The sequence below is a fragment of the Scardinius erythrophthalmus genome (assembly GCF_964197995.2).
Source record: "Scardinius erythrophthalmus genome assembly, chromosome: 25".
In the NCBI taxonomy this organism is placed as follows: Eukaryota; Metazoa; Chordata; class Actinopteri; order Cypriniformes; family Leuciscidae; genus Scardinius; species Scardinius erythrophthalmus.
The window spans coordinates 1,752,810-1,776,195 of NC_138245.1; the positions used below are offsets into that span (position 1 = coordinate 1,752,810).

At 37.2% G+C, this 23,386-nt stretch overlaps 1 protein-coding gene across 16 annotated transcripts in view; it reads right to left on the reverse strand.

The window, feature by feature from the left end:
- Positions 1-23,386, reverse strand: part of atp2b2 (ATPase plasma membrane Ca2+ transporting 2) — a 193,282-nt gene that overhangs the window by 28,346 nt on the left and 141,550 nt on the right. For 10 of the 16 annotated variants that reach the window (XM_081357726.1, XM_081357725.1, XM_081357717.1 and 7 more), the window contains exons 7-13: positions 22,438-22,470; positions 21,763-21,855; positions 19,072-19,113; positions 17,001-17,165; positions 16,680-16,894; positions 10,729-10,971; positions 87-328 (exon numbers count right to left, since the gene is read on the reverse strand). In XM_081357726.1, coding sequence (XP_081213852.1) covers positions 87-328; positions 10,729-10,971; positions 16,680-16,894; positions 17,001-17,165; positions 19,072-19,113; positions 21,763-21,855; positions 22,438-22,470 — 1,033 coding nt within the window. The remainder of the gene's footprint in view (positions 1-86; positions 329-10,728; positions 10,972-16,679; positions 16,895-17,000; positions 17,166-19,071; positions 19,114-21,762; positions 21,856-22,437; positions 22,471-23,386) is intronic. The other 6 variants (XM_081357729.1, XM_081357728.1, XM_081357719.1 and 3 more) reach the window with 4 other exon arrangements.

Sequence of the window (23,386 nt, forward strand, 5' to 3'; positions counted from 1 at the left end):
ACATAACGACCTTCCATTCGCTATCGAGACGCTGAAATGCTTTCATGACGAATTGTGGATAGACATCATAGATGAAAGGCGCTCACTTTTTAAGGATGATTTCAGACGCTCCTTTGCTGTACATCCGGAAGTTTCCGTCGGGAAGCTTGATGACGGTGCTCATGGACTTCCTCGATGAGTTAAACGTGTACACCTTGTAGAGCTTCTCCTCGGGGATCTGGTTGCGAACGGTCTGGTAGTCTCGCTTCAGGTCCAGAACCAGTCCCAGAAGGCCACACTCGGTTTTGTTGCCCACTTGTTTGGGAAGACCTCCCTCTTTATCTGCAGGCTGGAACGGTGGAAACACCAGAGAGGAATCAGAGACCAGTTACACAAGCTACATACTGCATTAGAGTCAAGTCAAGTCAAGTCAGCTTTATTTTATTTTTTACAGCATTTTGCACAGCAACTCTGTATTAATTTTCCTCAGTCATTCTGGGTTGGATTTGTTATAAATCTCAAACTCAAAATATTAAACTTCATCAGGAACTGCTCTACATACAGACTCCAATCAAACTTTGATTTGTAGAATTAATTCTAGAGTGTGTATGAACTTTGTTGCATGAACTTTAATAATACATTTACATTTATTCATTTAGCAGACGCTTTTATCCAAAGCGACTTACAAATGAGAACAATAGAAGCAGTGAAACTAACAATAGGGCAACAATATGCAAGTGCTTGCAACTTGTCCAAAGTTACTTTTAGTCCACTTATTACTTACAAACATTCTCCCCAGAGTTAAAGGCTCATTTGTGTTGACAGATTTAATCGGGATCAAGTCACTTTTCTGTTCTTTAAACATCTCTACATGTGATCCAAATGATCTAAACTGATATAATGATTGTTTCTTACATTTGAATGCCTGAAAAAGCTTAAAAAAGAAATTTCATACCACAAAACCTATTCAAATCTCATTATCTGCAGTTTAATCAAACCTGTCTGAATTTTTCTGCAAACAATATCTTGCTAGAATTACTTCAGGGAATTTAAGACCTTGATTGTGAATAAACTTTACTGATTTACTTTTACAGTACTTCTCATATTAATGGTTGTCCCACTAGTGTTTGGCGGGAAACTTGTATATTTAATGTTGAATCCTGTGTATACTATGCAAACGCTTGAACATGTCTGAGGCGAGACATGCTGATATTTTTGTGGACTAGACATTGTTTAGTGCCAGTTTTGCTGCTCACAGCATTTTTTCTTTTTTTTGCACTATGTGGACTACACCTTGTGAAATGCAGCTTCTAAAATAAACCACAACTGGCATTTTGAAAACCACTCCATTGTACTTGAGCCTTCCTAAACTTCTCCAGGCCTCTCGACAACACTCTACAGGACACACTGTAGTAATATATACTGTATCTGAATGATTTAACATACGTTGCCTTGATCAAAAATGTTCATTAACCTCAGCATTGCGTGATACTATTTCAAAGTGATTTTTGTCATTTTGACTGATAATAAATTGTATTTACCTGTGAAAACAAACCTGGAAAGAGACGTGAGGATTTGAGGAGAAAAACAAGAGATTCATGCTTTCCAGTGAATTATTAATGGGATATTTTATAAATAAATTGGGAGAACAGACCACAAATGTGCTGTAGCCTATATGTATTGTCTTTTTTCATACTATTACAGTGGAATGCAAAGGAAAAAAAAGAAGAAAACAATGATGAGGAAAAGAATCCAGCGACTGAAAAGAGCTCTTGCCATAGATATTCTTGTTATATCGTCACATTAAAATACCAAGTGTTACGTTATTCTCATGAAACATAAAGGGAAATTGACAGCTCATTCAGTCAAACTGACGGTTAAAATTATGAAGATTATGAATTCTTTATTCCAGAGCCATAGGTCCATATCACAAAGTAAAGAAACTGAAAGAAAAGAATAACATACAAACATATATTTGTAATGTATACAACAAACAATATTTAAGAACATACAAACTTGAGTTCCAGAGCTTCCAGAACCAGGAGGAATACCTTGTATCACTTAAAGTAGGATCATTTAAGACAATTGATTGTATTTTTCGAATCACCCAATCAAGACATGAAATTATACATATAAATCCTTAACACAGCATGCAACGTAGGAACATCACTAGATACGGACATTTGGCTTGCACTTGTCCACCCTGGGAGTTTAAGCAGAACTCTTAATGCATCATTAAAGGCCACCTGAAGCTTTTTCATTAAGCTTTACTATGTCTACACCTTAGATGTGCCGTGTAAAATGACATACAGTAAGCTCTAAAAAGTGCTATTTTAACATCACCTGTGATATTTGTAGGGCAACCTTATGATTTGAAACAATTCGTTTCAGTCTTTTTGAATGGAAGTTCCCCAAACCGGAAGAGCCACCCATAATTCAAAACGCAGTAAGATCTTCAGGAATATGGTGGATAATATCTCATCTTTGCTCACCTGGGTCATTCAAAACTGCTCATGCGTTTGATGCGGATTTCGTGGCACCTTCAGAGAGGCGCTGGCATTGAACGCTCTCCTGAACAGCTGTCCTCTCCCTGGTCAACACACACTCCTATGAACCACGACATATGGCAAAACATGCACTGGCAGCAAATACTTCCTCTTTACGGCCCCATTCGGCTCCTGATCTCCACACGGGCCCTCGCTCTCTTCTCCTGCTCACTGCAGGGCCACCAGTGTCTCCTAGAAGGTCATTTTCATAGCACCTCTTTAATTTCCCAGCATTCCCTACACTGACAGTGACAGGCCATGAGGGAGGCGTTTTGCCAAAGCTGACTGGCTTAAAGGGATACTACACCCAAAAATGAAAATTAGCCCATGATCTACTCGCCCTCAAGTCATTCTAGGTGTATATGACATTCTTCTTTCAGACGAATACAATACTTACGACAAAGTTATATTAAAAAATGTCCTGGCTCTTCCAAGCTTTATAATGGCAGTGACTGGCTTTATACTTTTTTTAAGTCCATAAAAGTGCATCTATCCATCATAAAAGTGCATCCATCCATGATAAAAGTGCATCTATCCATCATAAAAGTGCATCCATCCATGATAAAAGTGCATCTATCCATCATAAAAGTGCATCTGTCCATCATAAAAGTGCATCTATCCATCATAAAAGTGCATCTGTCCATCATAAAAGTTTATCTGTCCATCATAAAAGTGCATCTATCCATCATAAAAGTGCATCTGTCCATCATAAAAGTTTATCTGTCCATCATAAAAGTGCATCTATCCATCATAAAAGTGCATCTATCCATCATATAAGTGCATCTATCCATCATAAAAGTGCATCTGTCCATCATAAAAGTGCATCTATCCATCATATAAGTGCATCTATCATCATAAAAGTGCATCAGTCCATCATAAAAGTGCATCTATCCATCATATAAGTGCATCTATCCATCATAAAAGTGCATCTATCATCATAAAAGTGCATCTATCATCATAAAAGTGCATCTGTCCATCATAAAAGTGCATCTATCCATCATATAAGTGCATCTATCCATCATAAAAGTGCATCTATCATCATAAAAGTGCATCTATCATCATAAAAGTGCTTCTTTCCATCATAAAAGTGCATTTATTCATGATAAAACTGCATCTATCCATCATATAAGTGCATCTATCCATCATAAAAGTGCTTCTTTCCATCATAAAAGTGCATTTATTCATGATAAAACTGCATCTATCCATCATATAAGTGCATCTATCCATGATAAAAGTGCATCTGTCCATCATAAAAGTGCTCCACAGGCTCTGGCGGGTTAATAAAGGCCTTTAAAAATATAATTTTTTAAAACTTTACCAACTAAAATAACTAGCTTCCAGCAGACAGCCGTACACAAGTCGACTTACGCCACAAGAGTAACACTTGACGATGTGTGATGAGATGTAGGAGTAGCGTAAGCTTTGACGCCTCTCGCGGTTCAAACAAACAGCGCTGGGCAACAAACTCAAGCTCCTCCCACATTTCTCTTTAAAAATTCTTGTTTTAGACTCTAATTCGTGACTGGTGTGTTTCTCTCTATCCTCTGCGCTTCCATGTTCGTCATTACGATGTGCGTCGGGTCAAGTGTCACTCTTTTTGTGTAAGACAACTTGCGTAGGCCGTTTACTGGAAGATAGTTATTTTAGTCTATAAAGTAAAATATGGATTAAATATATTAGTAGGAGTAGAAATATTATATTTTGGATATTTTTCTTACACAAACATCACTTCGCTTCAGAAGGCCTTTATTGACCCACCATAGCTGTGTGGAGCACTTTTATCATGGATGGATGCACTTTTATCATGGATGGATGCACTTTTATGATGGATAGATGCACTTTTATGATGGATAGATGCACTTTTATGATGGATAGATGCACTTTGATGGACTTCAAAAAATATACAGTCATTCACTGCCATTATAAAGCTTGGAAGAGCCAGGACATTTTTTAATATAACTCTGATTGTATCTGTCTGGAAGAAGAAGGTCATTTACACCTAGGATGACTTGAGGGCGAGTAAATCATGGGCTAATTTTCTTTTTGAGTGAACTATCCCTTTAAATGAGTGAGTGGCAGGCCGAGGAGTCGCGGAGAGGCTTTGGCAGAGTCTCTGAACCACATGGAGCGGCTGCAGCCGGACAAACGACTTTGCCCAAAATGAGTCACAACTTATCAAACACGAGACAGCAAGATATTTCACCTTGTCATGGGCATGAAGAAAAAATGCTCCCAAAATAGCATTTAGTTTTACAAAGAAGCAGTTTTTTCCAGCATATGACGAGTAGCAGGCATTTTGTCTAAGCATAACCCTTAGAAAACAAAAACATGGTTCATGATAATAATATACACCAGGGATGGGCAACTCTAAAAAATATTCCTGAAACGCATATAGGGCCCTATTATAACGATCTAAGCGCATGGTCTAAAGCGCACGCATCAAGTACACTTAGGGCGAGTCCAAATCCACTTTTTCTCGTTTAATGACGGGAAAAATGGTCGGCGGTCCCGGCGCATGGTCTAAAAGGGTTGTCCCTATTCTCTTAATAAGTAATGGGTGTGTTTTGGGCATAACGTGCAATAAACCAATCAGAGTCTCATCTCCCATTTTCTTTAAAAGCCAGTTGCGCTCGCGCCATGGCAGATTCGCTATTTACATGGAGGAATTTGCAAGCGGAAAGACCGAACGCTTCTCTAGCGAGAAAACGGATCTGCTCGTCTGCCGGACGCTAGTTATTTTAGTTGATAAAGTTTTAAATATGGATATTTTTCTTACCCGAACACATCGCTTCACTTCAGAAGGCCTTTATTAACCCCCCAGAGCCGTGTGGAGCACTTTTATCATGGATGGATGCACTTTGATGGACTTAAAAAAATATACAGCCATTCACTGCCATTATAAAGCTTGGAAGAGCCAGGACATTTTTTAATATAACTCTGATTATATTTGTCTGAAAGAAGAAAGCCATTTACACCTAGGATGGCTTGAGGGAGAGTAAATCATGGGATAATTTTCATTTTTGGGTGAACTATCCCTTTAAGGTTATGAATAAGCTGGTCTGTTCCAAAACAATGACAAAATTCACATTTAGGAGATATAAGCATTCAAAACTTACAGTCTCTCACGTCCGCTAAAATGGATAACGAATTTTTATGACATCACCGCGGACTTCAGCTTCTCATCACATCTTCTGTCCAATCAAATGCTCTCTAGAATCTGAAGCTCCGCCCCCTATGCTATAAACACCACCTGGCCAAAGCCACCGCTGACAGACACAGAGCAATATGTGTTGGAGTGTGTGTTCGGTTGCTCATGGCTCGAGTTTTATTCGGGTCTACAACTGTACGATCGTTAAGATTGAAATGGCTAGAATTTATTCACACCGTCCTCTACGATTGAATCCAGCGTATCATCAGCGCTCGGATTCGCTTCCATGGTGCTGTCAGTCTGTGAGGTAAACTAAACGCTATTGGCTATTTGCAAAGGGGGAGGGGCCTTTCAATATGTCCCGCCTTAGCTTCCTGTTTCAGTGGAAATTACGTCAACGCATCAAACAAAGCTGCGCGATCCAAGACACTTCAGTGGGACTTAAAAGGTAATGGACCTGTTCCCAGATTCCCAGGGAGAAGACAATTAAAAACACATTGTGCATTAATAAAACACAAGCAAGCTGATAATTTGTGCTCAAACGCACCTTTAAGAAAGATGTAAGAAGGTCCAACTGCAACTGTCTTTGATGTAACTAAGAATCCAGAGTTAACAAAACACACCGTAGCCGGTGACCTAGAGAATAGTGCTGAAACAAACACACACACTGCCGCATACGCACATGTAACCTCCAATCAAGAATTGATGGGATCCCGGGAACATGACATCAGTGTCAGACCTGACCTCTCCAATCACAGGGCCAGAAGGTCTGATGGAACATGTGGTAAAGAAACCTGAGCTCAGACTACCGGCTGCAGTATCAGTGTTCATGTTCATCACCTGTGCCATGTGTCCGACTCACATTGCAGGATTCCACTAACTCTTGCGTGGCTGCATACCGGTGAGACACGCTACATACATTATGAATGGCAAATCTGTATCAAGTACAGGTAAAAGTTGCACAGATGCTTCAAATAGGTGGGCAGCCGTTCCGCCTGAGAACATGACATTCCCTCTGGTTGTGTTCTGGTCATTTAGGTCGGAAACAATGCTTTTTCTTTTTCCCAACAATGCTAGTTAATAGGGGTGTAATGATATCCTCATGTCACGATTCGATACATATCGCGATACTGAACTCACGATACAATATTAATGCGATACTCCAAGACATATGAATAAAGGTTAACAAAAAATGTACTGTTGATTAAAATGCTAAATTTGGTGTTTCATTGTGTGTGTAAATGAATAGGATTGGACTTGGTGCTGAAACCCAGAGCACAGGACAATAGAGACACCAGAATAACAATATTCATGATTCTGAAGCTGAAAATACAGAATTATTGTAGATGAATATGCTTTCACTGTCACTGACTAGATATATTTATATTAATGTAGGACACTTTTACCGGGAACATCAGACATCTGGCATTATCAGGACTCACAAATATTCCCCCATTTAATTATTCTACATTATATTCAACATTATATAGTAGTTTAATGTAGTTCTGACTCTGAAAACTAAATTTTTTTCTCACAGTAATTTTCATTTTGGGTGAACTACATTATATAGACAATACATATTGTCACTATCCATGCATTTTTGTATTGCGATATATTGATACACCCCTACTAGTTAATGTTACCACAATGGACTAACACATTTTTTGTCAAAAGCCTTGCTTTGTGTTCCTGGTCAAAAATGTCTTGCCTAAAAAAACTGCTTATAAATCTCTCATTATGCTATGCTGTTGCAAACTATTGGATTCAATCTTGTTCTCAACTTTTTTTCTTTCAATAAGCGCAGGTTTTGTATTTGTTTTTGACAACTGATTGATCGTAGACCTCATTAATCTGAACACATACACCTGAAGTGAATAAGCTTGAGTGGACTTTATTTATTCAGAAACTGAGATGCAAGAGCTCAGATCAATGAGGCCTGTGATCAACCAGTCCCAAAAACTAATTAAAAACCTGTGCTAACTGAGAGAAAACACTCTGACAAAAAGATTGAATCCAATATTTGATGATAATATAGCATAACGAGAGATTTAAAAGCAATTTAAAAGGCTGGCCATTATTGATTTGGAACACCAGATTCGGTGAATGAGTTTCAGCGCAGCGTAAGGGTTAATGAAGGATTGTTCTTCAGGGTGAGTTGGGAAGGAGGCTTTGAAAAGTTTCTGAAGCCGCTCTTGAGTTTCGGGTGAGGAAAAGGTCATGCATTAATTACATAATGTAGCAGTAAAGCATGGTTTGCTGGATCTCTCACGGGATGAAGAGTTCTGCTCATTTCAGTCTATGTTAAAACAAGATGTCTGGAATGATATGCTTATCCATGCTGTGTCTGGTTCTGAGAGCTCTCAGAGCTGGTCTCCTGGGACGCGTTCAGTGCATTGTGCTAGTCTGCTGAGTGGAGGCGTTCGCTAGGCCTGTTTCAGCTCATCCGCATCTCAAAGCAAGATCAGGAACAGATCTGATTCCAGCTCACAGAACCAAGAGTTGTGACTTTTGTTGATTCTTTTTTTTTTCATAACTCATTGTCTCGACTGTTTCCAGACTGTTCTTTTATGGAAACCAACCCAATCTGGCGCTCCAAAATACACAGCGATTATTCTGCAGCGTTCTTGACTGTCAAAGAACACATATGAAGACGTACACATGAAAAACACAGTCCTAATTCCAATAAACTAGGATTTCATCTCTGTGTTAATATGATACACTTTCAGCGATTTCGGTAACACTTTACAATAAGGTTTATTAGTTAACATTAGTTAACTACCTTAGTTAACATCAACTAAGAATGAACAATACTTCTTCAGCATTTATTAATCTTAATATTAATTTCAACATGTACTAATACATTATTAAAATCAAAGGTTGTATTTGTTAACATTAGTTAATGCACTGTGAACTAACATGAACAAACACTGAACAGCTGGATTTTTATTAACTAACATTAACAAATATTAACTAATACAGTAACAAATGTATTGCTCATTGTTAGTTCTTGTTAGTTAATACATTAACTAATGTTAACTAATGAACCTTTTTGTAAAGTGTTACCATGATTTCTGTTTATTTGAAGCAAACTTTCTCTCGAACTTTTATAACACTGAGCATAATCCTCATTTCGAATACATAAACTAAAAATAAAGGTTCCATAAGGTTTTTTTTTTTTTTTTTTTTTTTTGCCATAGAATAACTATTTTGGGTTCCCCAAAGATCCTTTTAGTGATCAGTAATTAAAATAACAAATTTTCTTAGTGTGAGATTAAACCTAAAGAAAATTTTTCCAAGGGTGTTAAATGATGTTCTTGGATGTTAAAGGGGTGGTATAATGCCCTTTTCACAATATGTAAAATTGTTATAAGATTGCTTAATCTGCAATAAGTTGTCAATTTTAGAGGGTGAGCAAAAACGCACTGTTTTGTGCCTGGCCCTTTAAATGCAAATGAGCTGCTGCTCCCGGCACAGGAGGCGGAGCTTCAAGCACTTGTGTGTGTTAGCAGCTCCGATTACCTCTCTCTCTCACACACACACACACACACACACACACACACACACACACACACACACACACACACACACACACACACACACACACACACACGAAAATGTCAGAAACTGTTCTGCCTTTTATGTTTAAACGGAGTCAGACAAAGATGGAGAGACTCAAGAAGAAGTGACAACATGTAGAAGCAACAGGACGTCTCTGAATGGTTAGTTGATGAATTTATGTTGCTGATGTGGAGTTAACTATCTTCAATTAACATATTCTGTCATGATAATCTATAAATCACTCATATAGGAACTGTTGTGAGATGCACACAGTGACTTTCTATTGCATGTGAAAAGACGGACGCTCCAGTTTGAGCTGACTCACAAATGTGCTCGACTACAACAACTCTTCCTCTTCTCAACATGGACTGAGTGTTCCGGGGGCGGGGTTTATGTAAATTGTAGGGTTGGTGATGTCACTAACCCGGGAGGAATGTGGTGTAGTCTCTACCAGCCGTTTGTTGTAGTCCTTAAAAAGTGATTTCTTTAAAAGCAAATATCTCCCTTTGCTTTGAACTTTGAGCGTTGTAACTTTGCAGATGTTGTTTATGATCAAACAGCAACATTACACACTAACTAAAGTTAGAAAAGTCAAATCATAATCAACCACCCCTTTAAAGGTTCTTTATGGAACCTAAGTTGCCAATAAAGAACCTTGATTTTTAAGAGTGTAGATATTAATTTTTCAATGCGATGCTGAATGGAACGGATATAGCAATACTTAAGGGTATTCGAATCAGTGATTCAAATCAGCTGCATCATTTTTGGTTTTAATACACAGAGTAAAAAAAGGTCCTCATTTGAATGACATTTTTTTGTGATGCTATAATGGTGATTCATTTTATTTTTCAGAGGTTAATATTCTGCTAAACATAGTGTTCCAAAGATGGAAGAAACTGTAATAACTGTAACGATAAAAATTAAGATACAGTTCTAAATATCTTTCTAAATATAAAAGAATAGAAGAGTCCACACCACAAATATAATTATAATTACACAGAGAAACTGTATCGTTGGAATCATTCTCAGAAAGATTTTTTTTAGGTGATGAATGATAAAAACACTGACAGCCAATCAGAATCCATCCAGATTTAAGGCATTTTAAGCGGCAGATGGCTTATAATAAACAGAACGACATGAGGGTGATGTTTCATATATTTCTGCTGACCTTGTGGTGCTAATGTATTACACTGTATTATTAATGTATTACACTGACTGGCCAAAAAGAAAGCCGCCATTTGGAGAGTCTAGGATAGAGTCTTAAGAGTCCAAAAATTAATGCAACTCTTGATGGAAATAAATGTTGTGATGTTGCATAAGCAAAAAAATGACATGACGAATGCACACTGTAATCTAGAAAAAACTAAAGGCTAAAAGAGTCTGCAACGTCTCTGGTGCCAGGACTGGCAGTGTATATGAGTAATATCTTGTGTTTATTCATTATTAACCATAAAGTCTATTGTTGCAAACACTGGTGTTAGCGATTTAATTTCTTACCAGTATTTTAGTAGTATAGGCGCTGTTGAGGGCTATAGCATTGACCAGTGTCTCCAGGGTTTTGGCTGGGATGGAGCTGGGCTCTGGGATCGTCTTGTAATGGAAATCCGCCACAAAGCATTGCACTGCCGTCATGCGGTTGGTGGTCAGCGTCCCAGTCTTGTCTGAGCAGATCGCCGTGGCATTGCCCATGGTCTCGCAAGCGTCCAGATGGCGGACCAAATTGTTGTCCTTCATCATTTTCTATCAGCGCAGACAAAAAAAGTATTAGTCATATTTATAGATAACCAGCTAATATAACATGTTGTGGTAGAGTGCATTCTGGATATGCCTAAAAACTGTGATGCACTTTCCACTTTATCTATATGAGCAGCTGTCTACATAATAACCCTCTAGATGATTTGTATGGAAGCTTGTTTCCGCCACAGAATGAAAAATAAATAAGGTAATTGCGAGTTTACATCTCGCAAGTGAGTGATATAAAGTCGCAATTGTGTGTTATAAAGTCGCAATTGTGTGTTATAAAGTCGCAATTGTGATATAAAGTCGCAATTGTGTGTTATAAAGTAGCAATTGTGTGTTATAAAGTCGCAATTGTGATATAAAGTCGCAATTGTGTGATATAAAGTAGCAATTGTGTGTTATAAATTCAGAATTGTGTGATATAAAGTTGCAATTGTGTTATAAAGTCAGAATTGTGTGATATAAAGTCGCAATTGTGTGTTATAAAGTCAGAATTGTGATATAAAGTCGCAATTGTGTGATACAAAGTCAGAATTGTGTGATATAAAGATGCAATTGTGTGTTATAAAGTCAGAATTGTGTGATATAAAGTCGCAATTGTGTGTTATAAAGTCAGAATTGTGTGATTTAAAGTCGCAATTGTGTGTTATAAAGTCAGAATTGTGTGATATTAAGTCGCAATTGTGGGTTATAAAGTCAGAATTGTGTGATATTAAGTCGCAATTGTGTGTTATAAAGTCGCAATTGTGTGATATAAAGTCGCAATTGTGTGTTATAAAGTCAGAATTGTGTGATATAAAGTCGCAATTGTGTGATATAAAGTCGCAATTGTGTGTTATAAAGTCAGAATTGTGTGATATAAAGTCGCAACTGTGTGTTATAAAGTCAGAATTGTGTGATATAAAGATGCAATTGTGTGTTATAAAGTCAGAATTGTGTGATATAAAGTCGCAATTGTGTGTTATAAAGTCAGAATTGTGTGATATAAAGTCGCAATTGTGTGTTATAAAGTCAGAATTGTGTGATATTAAGTCGCAATTGTGTGTTATAAAGTCAGAATTGTGTGATATTAAGTCGCAATTGTGTGTTATAAAGTCGCAATTGTGTGATATAAAGTCGCAATTGTGTGTTATAAAGTCAGAATTGTGTGATATGAAGTCGCAATCGTGTGATATAAAGTCGCAATTGTGTGTTATAAAGTCAGAATTGTGTGATATAAAGTCGCAATTGTGTGTTATAAAGTCAGAATTGTGTGATATAAAGTCGCAATTGTGTGTTATAAAGTCAGAATTGTGTGATATTAAGTCGCAATTGTGTGTTATAAAGTCAGAATTGTGTGATATTAAGTCGCAATTGTGTGTTATAAAGTCGCAATTGTGATATAAAGTCGCAATTGTGTGTTATAAAGTCAGAATTGTGTGATATAAAGTCGCAATTGTGTGATATAAAGTCGCAATTGTGTTATAAAGTCAGAATTGCATGATATAAAGTCGCAACTGTGTTATAAAGTCAGAATTGCATGATATAAAGTCGCAACTGTGTTATAAAGTCAGAATTGTGTGATATAAAGTCGCAAATGTGTGTTATAAAGTCAGAATTGTGTGATATAAAGTCGCAACTGTGTTATAAAGTCAGAATTGTGTGATATAAAGTCGCAACTGTGTTATAAAGTAAGAATTCCGTGAAATAAAGTCAGAATTGTGTGATATAAAGTCGCAACTGTGTTATAAAGTCAGAATTGCATGATATAAAGTCGCAACTGTGTTATAAAGTCAGAATTGTGTGATATAAAGTCGCAAATGTGTGTTATAAAGTCAGAATTGTGTGATATAAAGTCGCAACTGTGTTATAAAGTCAGAATTGTGTGATATAAAGTCGCAACTGTGTTATAAAGTCAGAATTCCGTTATATAAAGTCAGAATTCCGTGATATAAAGTCAGAATTCCGTGATATAAAGTCAGAATTGTGTGATATAAAGTCGCAACTGTGTTTTATAAATTCAGAATTGTGTGATATAAAGTCAGAATTGTGTGATATAAAGTCGCAACTGTGTGTTATAAAGTCAGAATTCCGTGATATAAAGTCAGAATTCCGTGATATAAAGTCAGAATTGTGTGATATAAACAGTGTTGTGTGTAACGTAACAGAGTTACAGTAACGTAACTACTTTTTCGGGTAAAAAGTAGTGTAACGCGTTACTACAAAAAATTTGGTAACGAAACGTAGTTCCTTTTTCAATTCGGCGCAACGTTACTTTTCCCATGGATATATTTGACAGCGACACTGCCTCCGCTGCGCGCTTGAGAGAAGAGAACGGTTGAGATCTGAAGAGAACGATTTAGTTTCATATTTATGTTTAAATTAAATAAAATAACAATTTTGTGTGGAGACATGATTTTGACCACTTTATTAAGTTTGTTTTTGTAGAAAAGCTGTATTTAAAGTGAATTTCGTTTTGTATTAATTGTATCTTAATTTTAATAAATGTTTTATCAATCAATTGCCTGAATTTAATAAGAAGTAAATTAAAGAAAACTATTTAGTTTCATATTTATGTTTAAATGAAATAAATAAATAAATAAATAATTTAATCTATGTTGATTATATGAAAAGTGAAAAGCATGAGTAAGATCATAATTTTGTGCAATATATCGGGAGATAAATGGAGTGGGCAGACATGATTTAGACCACTTTATTAAGTTTGTTTTTGTAGAAAGACTTTCTTTGAAACGAATTTCGTTGAGTATTAATTGTATCTTAATTTTAATCAATGTTTTACCAACCAATTAATTGCCTGAATTTAATAAATAAGTAAATATGGCATGCAAAATAATCATGACGGCACCAGCGCGTGAACTGGAGCTCGTCTCCATACTGTAAATGAACCGAAACTCAGATAAGCTATACTTGTCTCACAGACCTGAGAAATATAAAGAAAGCTTGAATATGTGTACTTTTAAACAAAATATATTTTTTTCTCTCAAAATCTCTTTTTTTTCTCCTACTCCCTTAGAGTGAGTCGTATGTCTGAAAACTAAGCTTATGTCTTCTATATCATTTTGTCCTGTGCTATCAAGACGCGATTCGCACCGGTGTTAGAGAGCAGGAGCGCTTTATTGGCTGTTGCCGAAATTTAAAGTTCGGTGGATAGGGAGGGGGAGCGGAGCGGAGAGAAGTGGTGCGGGCGCGCTGCTCATCGCGGAGTGTCGCACTCTACCCCATGATGCAGAGCCGGCTGAGAATAAAAGTTGCTGCACACAGCAGCGCCAATGAGAAGGACTTTTTTTCTTTCGAAATTGATACTATTTTTTTATAATAAAGAGCACAAAATAATTACCTGTTATGTCCTCCATTGTATAACTTTATGTCTACATATTTAGGAACAGATATTGGGTTCTGCCCAAAGTCAAGCAACATAAAAGTAACGTAATAGTAACGAGTACCGTAAAAAGTTACTTTCCAAATGGGGTAACTAAGTAAAGTAACGGATTACTTTTTTAAAAAGTAACGAGTAACGAGCAAACACTACTTTTTAAAAGTAACTTCCCCAACACTGGATATAAAGTCGCAACTGTGTGTTATAAAGTCAGAATTCCGTGATATAAAGTCAGAATTCCGTGATATAAATTCAGAATTGTGTGATATAAAGTCGCAACTGTGATATAAAGTCAGAATTCCGTTATATAAAGTCGCAATTGTGAGATATAAACTCGCAATTCTGAGAATTATTATTTTTTCCTTAGAATTTGACTTTATAACTCGCAATTGCGTTTATATCTCACAATTCTCAGAAAAGATGTCAGAATTACTACATATAAACTCGCAATTGCGTGTTATAAAGTCAGAATTTCGTGATATAAAGAAAAAAAGTCAGAATTGCAGAAATTCTGACTCCATAAAACACAATTACGGCTTTATACCACGCAATTCTGACTTTATATCACGCAATTCTGACTTTATATCACGCAATTCTGACTTTATATCACGCTATTCTTAGAAATAAAGTCAGAATTGAGAGATGTAAACTCTCAATTGAGAGATAAAAAGTCGTAATTATCTTATAAAGTGCTTTATTCTGTGGCGGAAACAAGCTTCCACCGAAATGGGACATTTTGATGTTCATGAATGTTTTTTTGTGCTGTAACGTATTGAAGTGGACGAAAACACACGTGCTGCCGCTTGAAATGAGGAGCATCAGCAATTCATCACATTTAAGAGCGTTAAAACGCCATTTATTGTTTTAATTTTGTGATAAAAAGGACAGAGTTTGAAAGCTGAGGCGTTTTTCGTAGCAGAAGTAAGAAAACACGAAGCTGTTTGCCATCATTGGAAGGGAAGCGCGCTACGAATAATGATTGGTGTGGGGAAAAACGCAGATCTGGCAACCCTGGCTTGAACTATGGGTGATATCTAGGGTCAAATAAAGCCTGCATTAATGTCGCTATTTTTTAACTGTTAATGCATTATTGTCACGTTAACTGCGACAGCCCTACATTCAACAGAAGAGAAGTTTTCTTCACACACATGAAGAGGTGTAGTCTGACATGTTTCTCTGCACGCTTTTGATTGACAGGATATAATCGGCCCTGATCATCGGCCGTTTCTGAACAATCTGCCATTGGCCGACAGTGAAAATAATAGCTTTTATCTGCCAATACCGATTATTGGCTGATTAATAGGTGAATCCATAAAAACAATAAAATAGACGGATGCAAGAATGTGAACAGGATACACTCTGAATCAGTGTTGGCATTAAAAGTGTTCCTATGATTCCCAAAATCGCTCTCTGGGTAATTAGCTCATTAGGTTAATTTAATGTCAAAGTATTAAAGGATTAGTTCACTTCAGAATTACAATTTCCTTATAATGTACTCTCCCCCACGTCATCAAAGATGTTCATGTCTTTCTTTCTTCAGTGGAAAAGAAATGAAGGTTTTTGAGGAAAACATTCCAGGATGTTTCTCCATATAGTGTCTTCAATGGGGTCCAACGGGTCGAAGGTCCAGATGTGAGTTTCAGTGCAGCTTCAAAGTCTCGACACGATCCAGCCGAGGAATAAGAGTCTCATCTAGACAAACCAGCCGACATTTTGTAACAAAATAAACAATTATATACTTTTTAACCACAAATGCTCGTACATTACGTGGTCATGTTGAAAGGTCAAGCGTGATGTAGGCGGAAGTACCGACCCAGTGTTTACAAAGCAAAGTGCAAAGACTGAGTCAAACACCATAAAAAAGATAAAAAGGTAAAACAATGATGTCGGACGATTTTGAAGTTGGAGGAGAAAATGAGATTTTTCACGCTGCTCTACATTTTCCGCCTACGTCAGGTTACCGCCGTACCTTTCCAATGAGATTACGTAATGTTAAGACCAGCATTTGAGGTTAAAAGTATATATTTTAAAAATATATTTGGTGATGGTTTGTCTAGATGCGACTCTTATTCCTCGGCTGGATCGTGTCGAGACTTTGAAGCTGCACTGAAACTCACATCTGGACCTTCAACCCGTTGGACCCCATTGAAGACACTCTATGGAGAAACATCCTGGAGTGTTTTCCTCAAAAACCTTCATTTATTTTCCACTGAAGAAAGAAAGACATGAACTTCTCGGATGACGTGGGGGAGAGTACATTATCAGGAAATTTTAATTCTAAAGAGAACTACTCCTTTGAACTAGATCTAAACAGTGTGTGTTCTTCACGTACCTTCACAGAGTAGGCCAGAGAGATGGTCACGGCGAGCGGAAGGCCTTCGGGAACCGCAACCACCAGGACTGTAACACCAATAATGAAGAACTTGACAAAATACTGAATGTAGACTGGAGTGCACTCCGGCAGCCACGGCCTCTTCTGAAGCACAAAGTTATCGATCGCGAAGTAAAGCACCAGGATGATGACTGTAATGGCAGACATTACCAAACCTGAGGACCAGACCACATTAAACACGGCATTAGAGCTCCACTGCGATGATAAAGCGCCAAACCTGTAGACTCCTAATCCTCCAAACACCCTGAAAACACGTAGCACCTGCTTTGCCGATTTGCACAGCCAGCTTCGTCAGTTTTCCTTGCAGAACGGATTTCTCTTTCTTGGAGACGTTGGCCTTCTTCTTCTCTTTGTCATCGGTCTCTCCTCCCTCTGCGCTCTTCAAGGGCTGCATCTCCATCGCAGCGGCGCCATCTTGCTTTTTCACTGTAAAGACCACAGAAAACACACGTCGGTAATGGGCCGTCCGACCTTTGCTCACTACTATAATTAACGCTGGACCTCGTTGTGAGGGAATCACAAAATAAGAATAAACCAAGTTTGAACTCTACTGTTGGGTTTTGTATGTTTGCTTGTATATAAATAGTAACTCGTTAACATAACATATGAATGACCGTTATGTGCTACCAGCCACCAAGTGCACTTAAAATTCCAATAGAAGTCAACATTTCAAGAGGACCAATAATCTTCTTTTATTTTAAGAACAATTACTGTGGTTTGCAACCAAATTCAGCCAACCACCAATTTAATGTTATTTTGAATATCTACATTGATCAAAGGAAACGTGAGGAGGTGAATGAATTTTACATTTATCCAGGAACTGGATTAAACCCCAATCCCGGTAACATTACATGGTTGAGAGACGACTGAAAAACCTTTTCATGGGATCTGATGACACAAGCTGGGTATCAAGTTATATGGGACAAACATCTTAAAGGGACAGTTCACCCAAAAATGAAAGTTCTATCATTACTCAACCTTATTTTGCTTCAAACCTGTATTAGTTTCTTTCTTCTGTGAGACCAACATTCTGTCAGTAACATTAACAGAACGTCCGCTCAACGTCATCTGGTTTTTAATAATGTTCTCAAAACTTGCCTTGCCTAAAGTTTTTTAAATGTTACGACTTGTTTCAGAACATTCCGAGAAACATTCAAAAGTAACATTCCCATAATGTTTGAACTTGGAACAAAGATGAAATGGAATGTTCCCTTTCATGTTCAAAAAACAAAATAAAAAAACATTTAAAAATCTGGATGTTTTTGTCTTTTGTCTGAAACACGGCCGAAATGTTCAGGAAATCATCTATCAGTCTAGGGTTTGGACTCAAGAACTGGTTCTTATTCAGAACTGGTTTCATAAAAACTAAAACTAAAATAATAAAATAAAATAATAAAAATAAAAGAATAAAAATTACGTACAATTTTTATGCACTACCTTTGGGACACTTTTATAGCTTTTTGAGGCTTGAACGCCTCATTTATTGTAACTGAATGGAAATGAGCAGCCGGCACATTATTCAAAATATCATCTTTTGTGTTCAGCAGAAGAGAGAAAGTCATTCAGTTTTGAAACGACACAAGGGTGAGTAAATGATGACGTGGAATGAGTCCTTGCTTATTTTTACTTTTGGGTGAAATTTTCCTTTAAGGCAAAAGACGCAGTTTTACACTGCTTAATACATCTTGTGCAATGTTTGCCACATGTTAAAGCAATATAAACCAGTAATGCCTCCACCACCAATTATATCTTTGTGACACGAAACAAAAGATGTGTAGCATCAACTGTCTAAATTGATCCATTGATACAGTGTTCACAGTCAGTTACTCGTACTACATACATTTTATGCATACTGTTTTTAATGCACTGATATGTGCATTATAGAACTGAAAAACATTAAACCTTTTGCATATATTCAACTTTAAGACCTGGATGGGATTCCAATACGGAACACACAATGCCTAAGCCAGACTATCCTGTGAACAAAACTTAAACGCAAAGTATTTATTAATACAAGCAGCTGCTAGCCAAATACATAGATGAAAAATACATTTCTGTTGTCAATATTTGAATACAACTTTCACAATTACTTGAAATGAATCGAAACCTCTGGATATTTTTGTCTGCAAAGGCGCAAGTAACCCCGGAGCAAGAACTACAGGTGAAATACACACTCGATCATTAAAATGATTGTAGAACTGGACGAGGACAGGAACCCTGACACACACATGAGAAGCACAACAAACAGACGAGCTGACAACCGAACCGGTGTGAACGGAGGAATAAAATCATGGTGAGCGCTCAAACCAGCGGTAAAGTGAAAGCAGGTTACCTTTGGTCTGGTTGTTCTCCATATTTCCATCCTGCATTTTACCTAAGATGAAGGCATCCACACACACAGGACAAAAATAACAGAAAGCAGACGATAAAACATTCATCACATGGACATTACAGTGAAATCAAATTAAAAAAGGAAGACAGAGAATGAGTAATTTATCAACATCATTGTGAGTCACATACGTAACACAGAATTGATTTATAATGGAGTTCTGAGGTGTATTATGGCTTTATATCAGATGCAGCGTAAGCTACCATCCACATATAGGTAGAGATGTTGAATAAATAAAATAGCATGTGTTTTGATGCACTGTGTGGATTTTTGAAGTATATGCAATATGTGTGTTTGTTATAACAAATGTGGATGTTCTGTTGTGTGTTTTCATGTCATTTTGACAGGAGTGCCATGGAATATCTAATATGTATACATCGCTTTACACTCATTATATCTTGGTTTGTCACTATGATTTGTCATAAAGGAAGAATTGGGAAGTAGTCGTTCAGAAGATATTCCATGGAGGATAAATGGAAGAGAAACACTCAACACAATGAAGGACAAGAGAAACAGCACGACTCTACTGGACATGCGGGAAGAAGAACTGCTACAGAACAGCCATGCAACAGCACAGGAGGATCGGGAAAACGGATTTATCCCATCGCATGAATACACGTGCAGCTACACGGGCACTCTAGTGTGGGAACATTTGTCTGAAACACGGGCGAAATGTTCAGGAAATAATCTATCAATCTAGGGTCTGGAGTCAAGAACTGGTTCTTATTCAGAGCTGGTTTCATAAAAAAAAAAATTAAATAATAAAAAAATAACAATAAAAAATTAAATTAAATTAAATTAAATTAAATTAAATTAAATTAAATTAAATTAAATTAAATTAAATTAAATTAAATTAAATTAAATTAAATTAAATTAAATTAACATACCAAAAGCAAATACATTTCCTATCGATTGCTTTGAAGAAAAGTAATTTGCATTTATTGTATTGGGGAATTTAACTTAACAAGTTTTTTATTTTACTAATTGATATGTGTGTGTGTGTGTGTGTGTGTGTGTGTGTGTGTGTGTGTGTGTGTGTGTGTGTGTGTGTGTGTGTGTGTGTGTGTGTGTGTGGAATATTTACACACATGGATATTGTGTGTATCTGTTACTGTAAAAATACTGTAGTATTTTTGTACACTACGGTTCGTGGACGGGAAAATTCTTTAATATTTTTGCTCACCAAGGCTGCATTTTATGATCAAAAATACAGTAAAAATAGTGAAACGTTATTTCAATTTAAAATTGTTGTTTTCTATGTGAATATATAGTTAAGAGTAATTTATTCCTGTGATCAAAGCTGAATGTTCAGCATCATTACTCCAGTCTTCAGTGTCACATGATCCTTCACAAATCATTCTAATATGATGATTTGATGCTCAAGAAACATTTATGATTATTATCAGTGTTGAAAATAGTTGTGCTGCTGCAGATTTTTGTGGAAACCATCATACATTTTTTTTTTCAGGGTTCTTTGATGAATAGCACGTTCAAAAGAACAGCATTGATTTGAAATAGAATCATTTTGTAACATTATGAATGTCTTTACTGTAACTTTTGATCAATTTAATGCATCCTTGCTGAATAAAACTATACATTTCTTTAGAAAAAAGAAACAATAAACAGTACTATATGTATGCAACAGTTTACCAATTAAATACTAATGCGTTATATTGTTATAAAATCACAAATTTAAATTATAATTAGTATCAAATACGCTCGTATCATAAATTGTATTCCAACACACCAAAGACACAAGTCATGATTTTCTTTCTGAAATGTAAATTTACCCACTAAATCTAAATCATGAATTTAATTTGTGCTTAAGTTCCGGTAATAGTCATGTGGCCTATTTCAACCAATGGGACGATCCACATTGTGTATCTGCTGTCGGCATACGTAACAATAAAGGAACGGAAAGGGTAGAAGAGGGAAGAGAACAATAAAGGAGTTAGCGATCAGAGGGTTCATGCACTGAGAGGACAGGATAGGAAGAGCAATGCCTTGTACAAATATCCACACTAGCGGTCTTTGCTCTCGACCACTCGTCTACTTGCATGACGTATTTCCTCTATTTAGACTGCAAGTGTGTGTAGAACTTTTGATTATACGATGGGACACACTTATAGTCTAGCAAAAAGTAGCTTTTATTTATTATATTTGAAATACTTTGCATTTTAAAATAAACTTCTACATGTCTGTTCAGTAGTCGCTATATATCTAACAGAAGACACAAGTTTAAAATTGTGGTGATAAAGTGATAAAAACAGTTGCAAATGTTGTACAGAATAGGCCTGCACATTCCATACTCCTCTTTGCACCAATAAAACGTGCTACACTTTATGATTTTACCACCAAATTATTCATTTAAATTACAAAAAAATGTTTTCCTCAACATCTCGCGATTTCGGGGGGACATGAGTTCCTGAACATAATGCATGATGGGATACGCTTAGCCTCGAATACGCTTAGATAGTCTGGGTTTAGTGTGCATTAAGGGCATTTTTAAGTCACGTGCACACGCTCTCGAGTGGCCAAGACCGCAAGTGTGGGTATTTGGGCAAGGCAATAGACAACTGGAGAAGGAGAGGCGGAGCCAGTGAGTGACGGACAGCGAAGGCCTGCTCAACCTACCATTGACTAGGCTGGTATTACCAGGGGCATTTGCGCTTGCCGCACCATCGGTAGCTATAGTCGCGATGGGGTGTGAGGAGGGATGCGAGCAGTCTAGCCGTAATAATGAACAAAAGTAGCATGGTTATCACCATTAGTACTCTCTCAATACACTGCTGTCAACAGAAAGGTGACTTTAAAAGAATGACATCGATGGGAAAAAACACTGCAACATAAGACAGGTTACACATAATATGGCAGACGAAAAGTCGAGGCACAAAACTACACAATGATCAATGGCACAAAACTCTAGAGCTCCAACTGCTATTTACACAACCAATCACGGTAAGAACAGGTGATTCAAAAAATGAATAAAACAACCAAATTAAAAGCATGCTTCAAAATCAAATCCAAGTGCTTCAAATACAACAGTAGGGTGTCAGACTACGAGGCTACAAAACCGTGATCAATCTGATATCATCAATCTATCCGGCCTTGAGGGAATCACCCGTCCATCACAACCTCCCGATCGTCGTCTATGCGGGATCATGGATGCAATGCATTTCTTTGAATACTTAAAAAGAGCTTCTTTTTAAGTGAAAGATCACGGTTGCTAAAGCAGGGTTCGGGAGGGAAGAGCAGGTTTAGTGGGGTAGTAAAAGAGCGTGTCCTCGGGTACAGAGATGCATACTGTACCTGCCAGCTGATGGCCGTCCTCCAGAGCCTGACCTGTGGCAGTTTGCAGAACAACAAACACATAAGCCTTATGCTGACAAACAGCACACGCTACCCAACCAGAAACAGCACTTGAAGTAGCCACTGTGTGCACACGAATAAACAGGGGCACGTTCTACCCAAAAGCAGTCTCTGATTGAGGGAAAAAGAGCTGGACGTTTTGATTAATACTTTGTTTGCTGACCAGCATGTGGGTGATTGACAGGGTGCTGCACACGCGATTCGAGATATCAAACCTGTGGAATGAGTTACGCATCGTACTTTAAAGGGGTCATGAACTGAGAAATAACTGACATTTAAGAGGTCATCATACATACAAGTTTCAGATCTAAAAACTTCCTTGTTAGTCCAAAATCAGCTTTTATTGAAACGGAGCCCAGAGAACGACTCGTTGTGGAATGTGCCGATTTATGGCGTAATAGATAGTTGAAAGACCGCCTCTGCAGATCAACGCAACTTTGGCCCCGCCCACTGGCGATGACGAGCAATACAGGATCACTGACTGGACTAAAAATAATATTACCTTCCAAAGGATCCTAATGTTAAGAATGTGGTTATTTTATTTATTCTCAACAATGTGAATGTCTAAGTTGAGCATTATTTGTTTGTTCACTGTCAATTATTTGGCAAATCAGCCACAATTTCGGTGCAGACTTTGCAAACAGACTTTTATGACATGCACTCGACAATGATGCATGTAGCATTAGCATCATGGAGTCCATGAAATTGTGACTGATTTCCCAAAGAATCGATAGTGAACAAACAAAGAATGCTCAACTGAGACATTCACAGTAACCGTGTTCATTCTAATGCCTGATCTGTGACCAGTGATTTCTTAATATGTAATGATTCATGTAAAGTCAGATGATTTTTGTCTATGTGTCAGTAAATTAAACCAGTGAGTGACTTA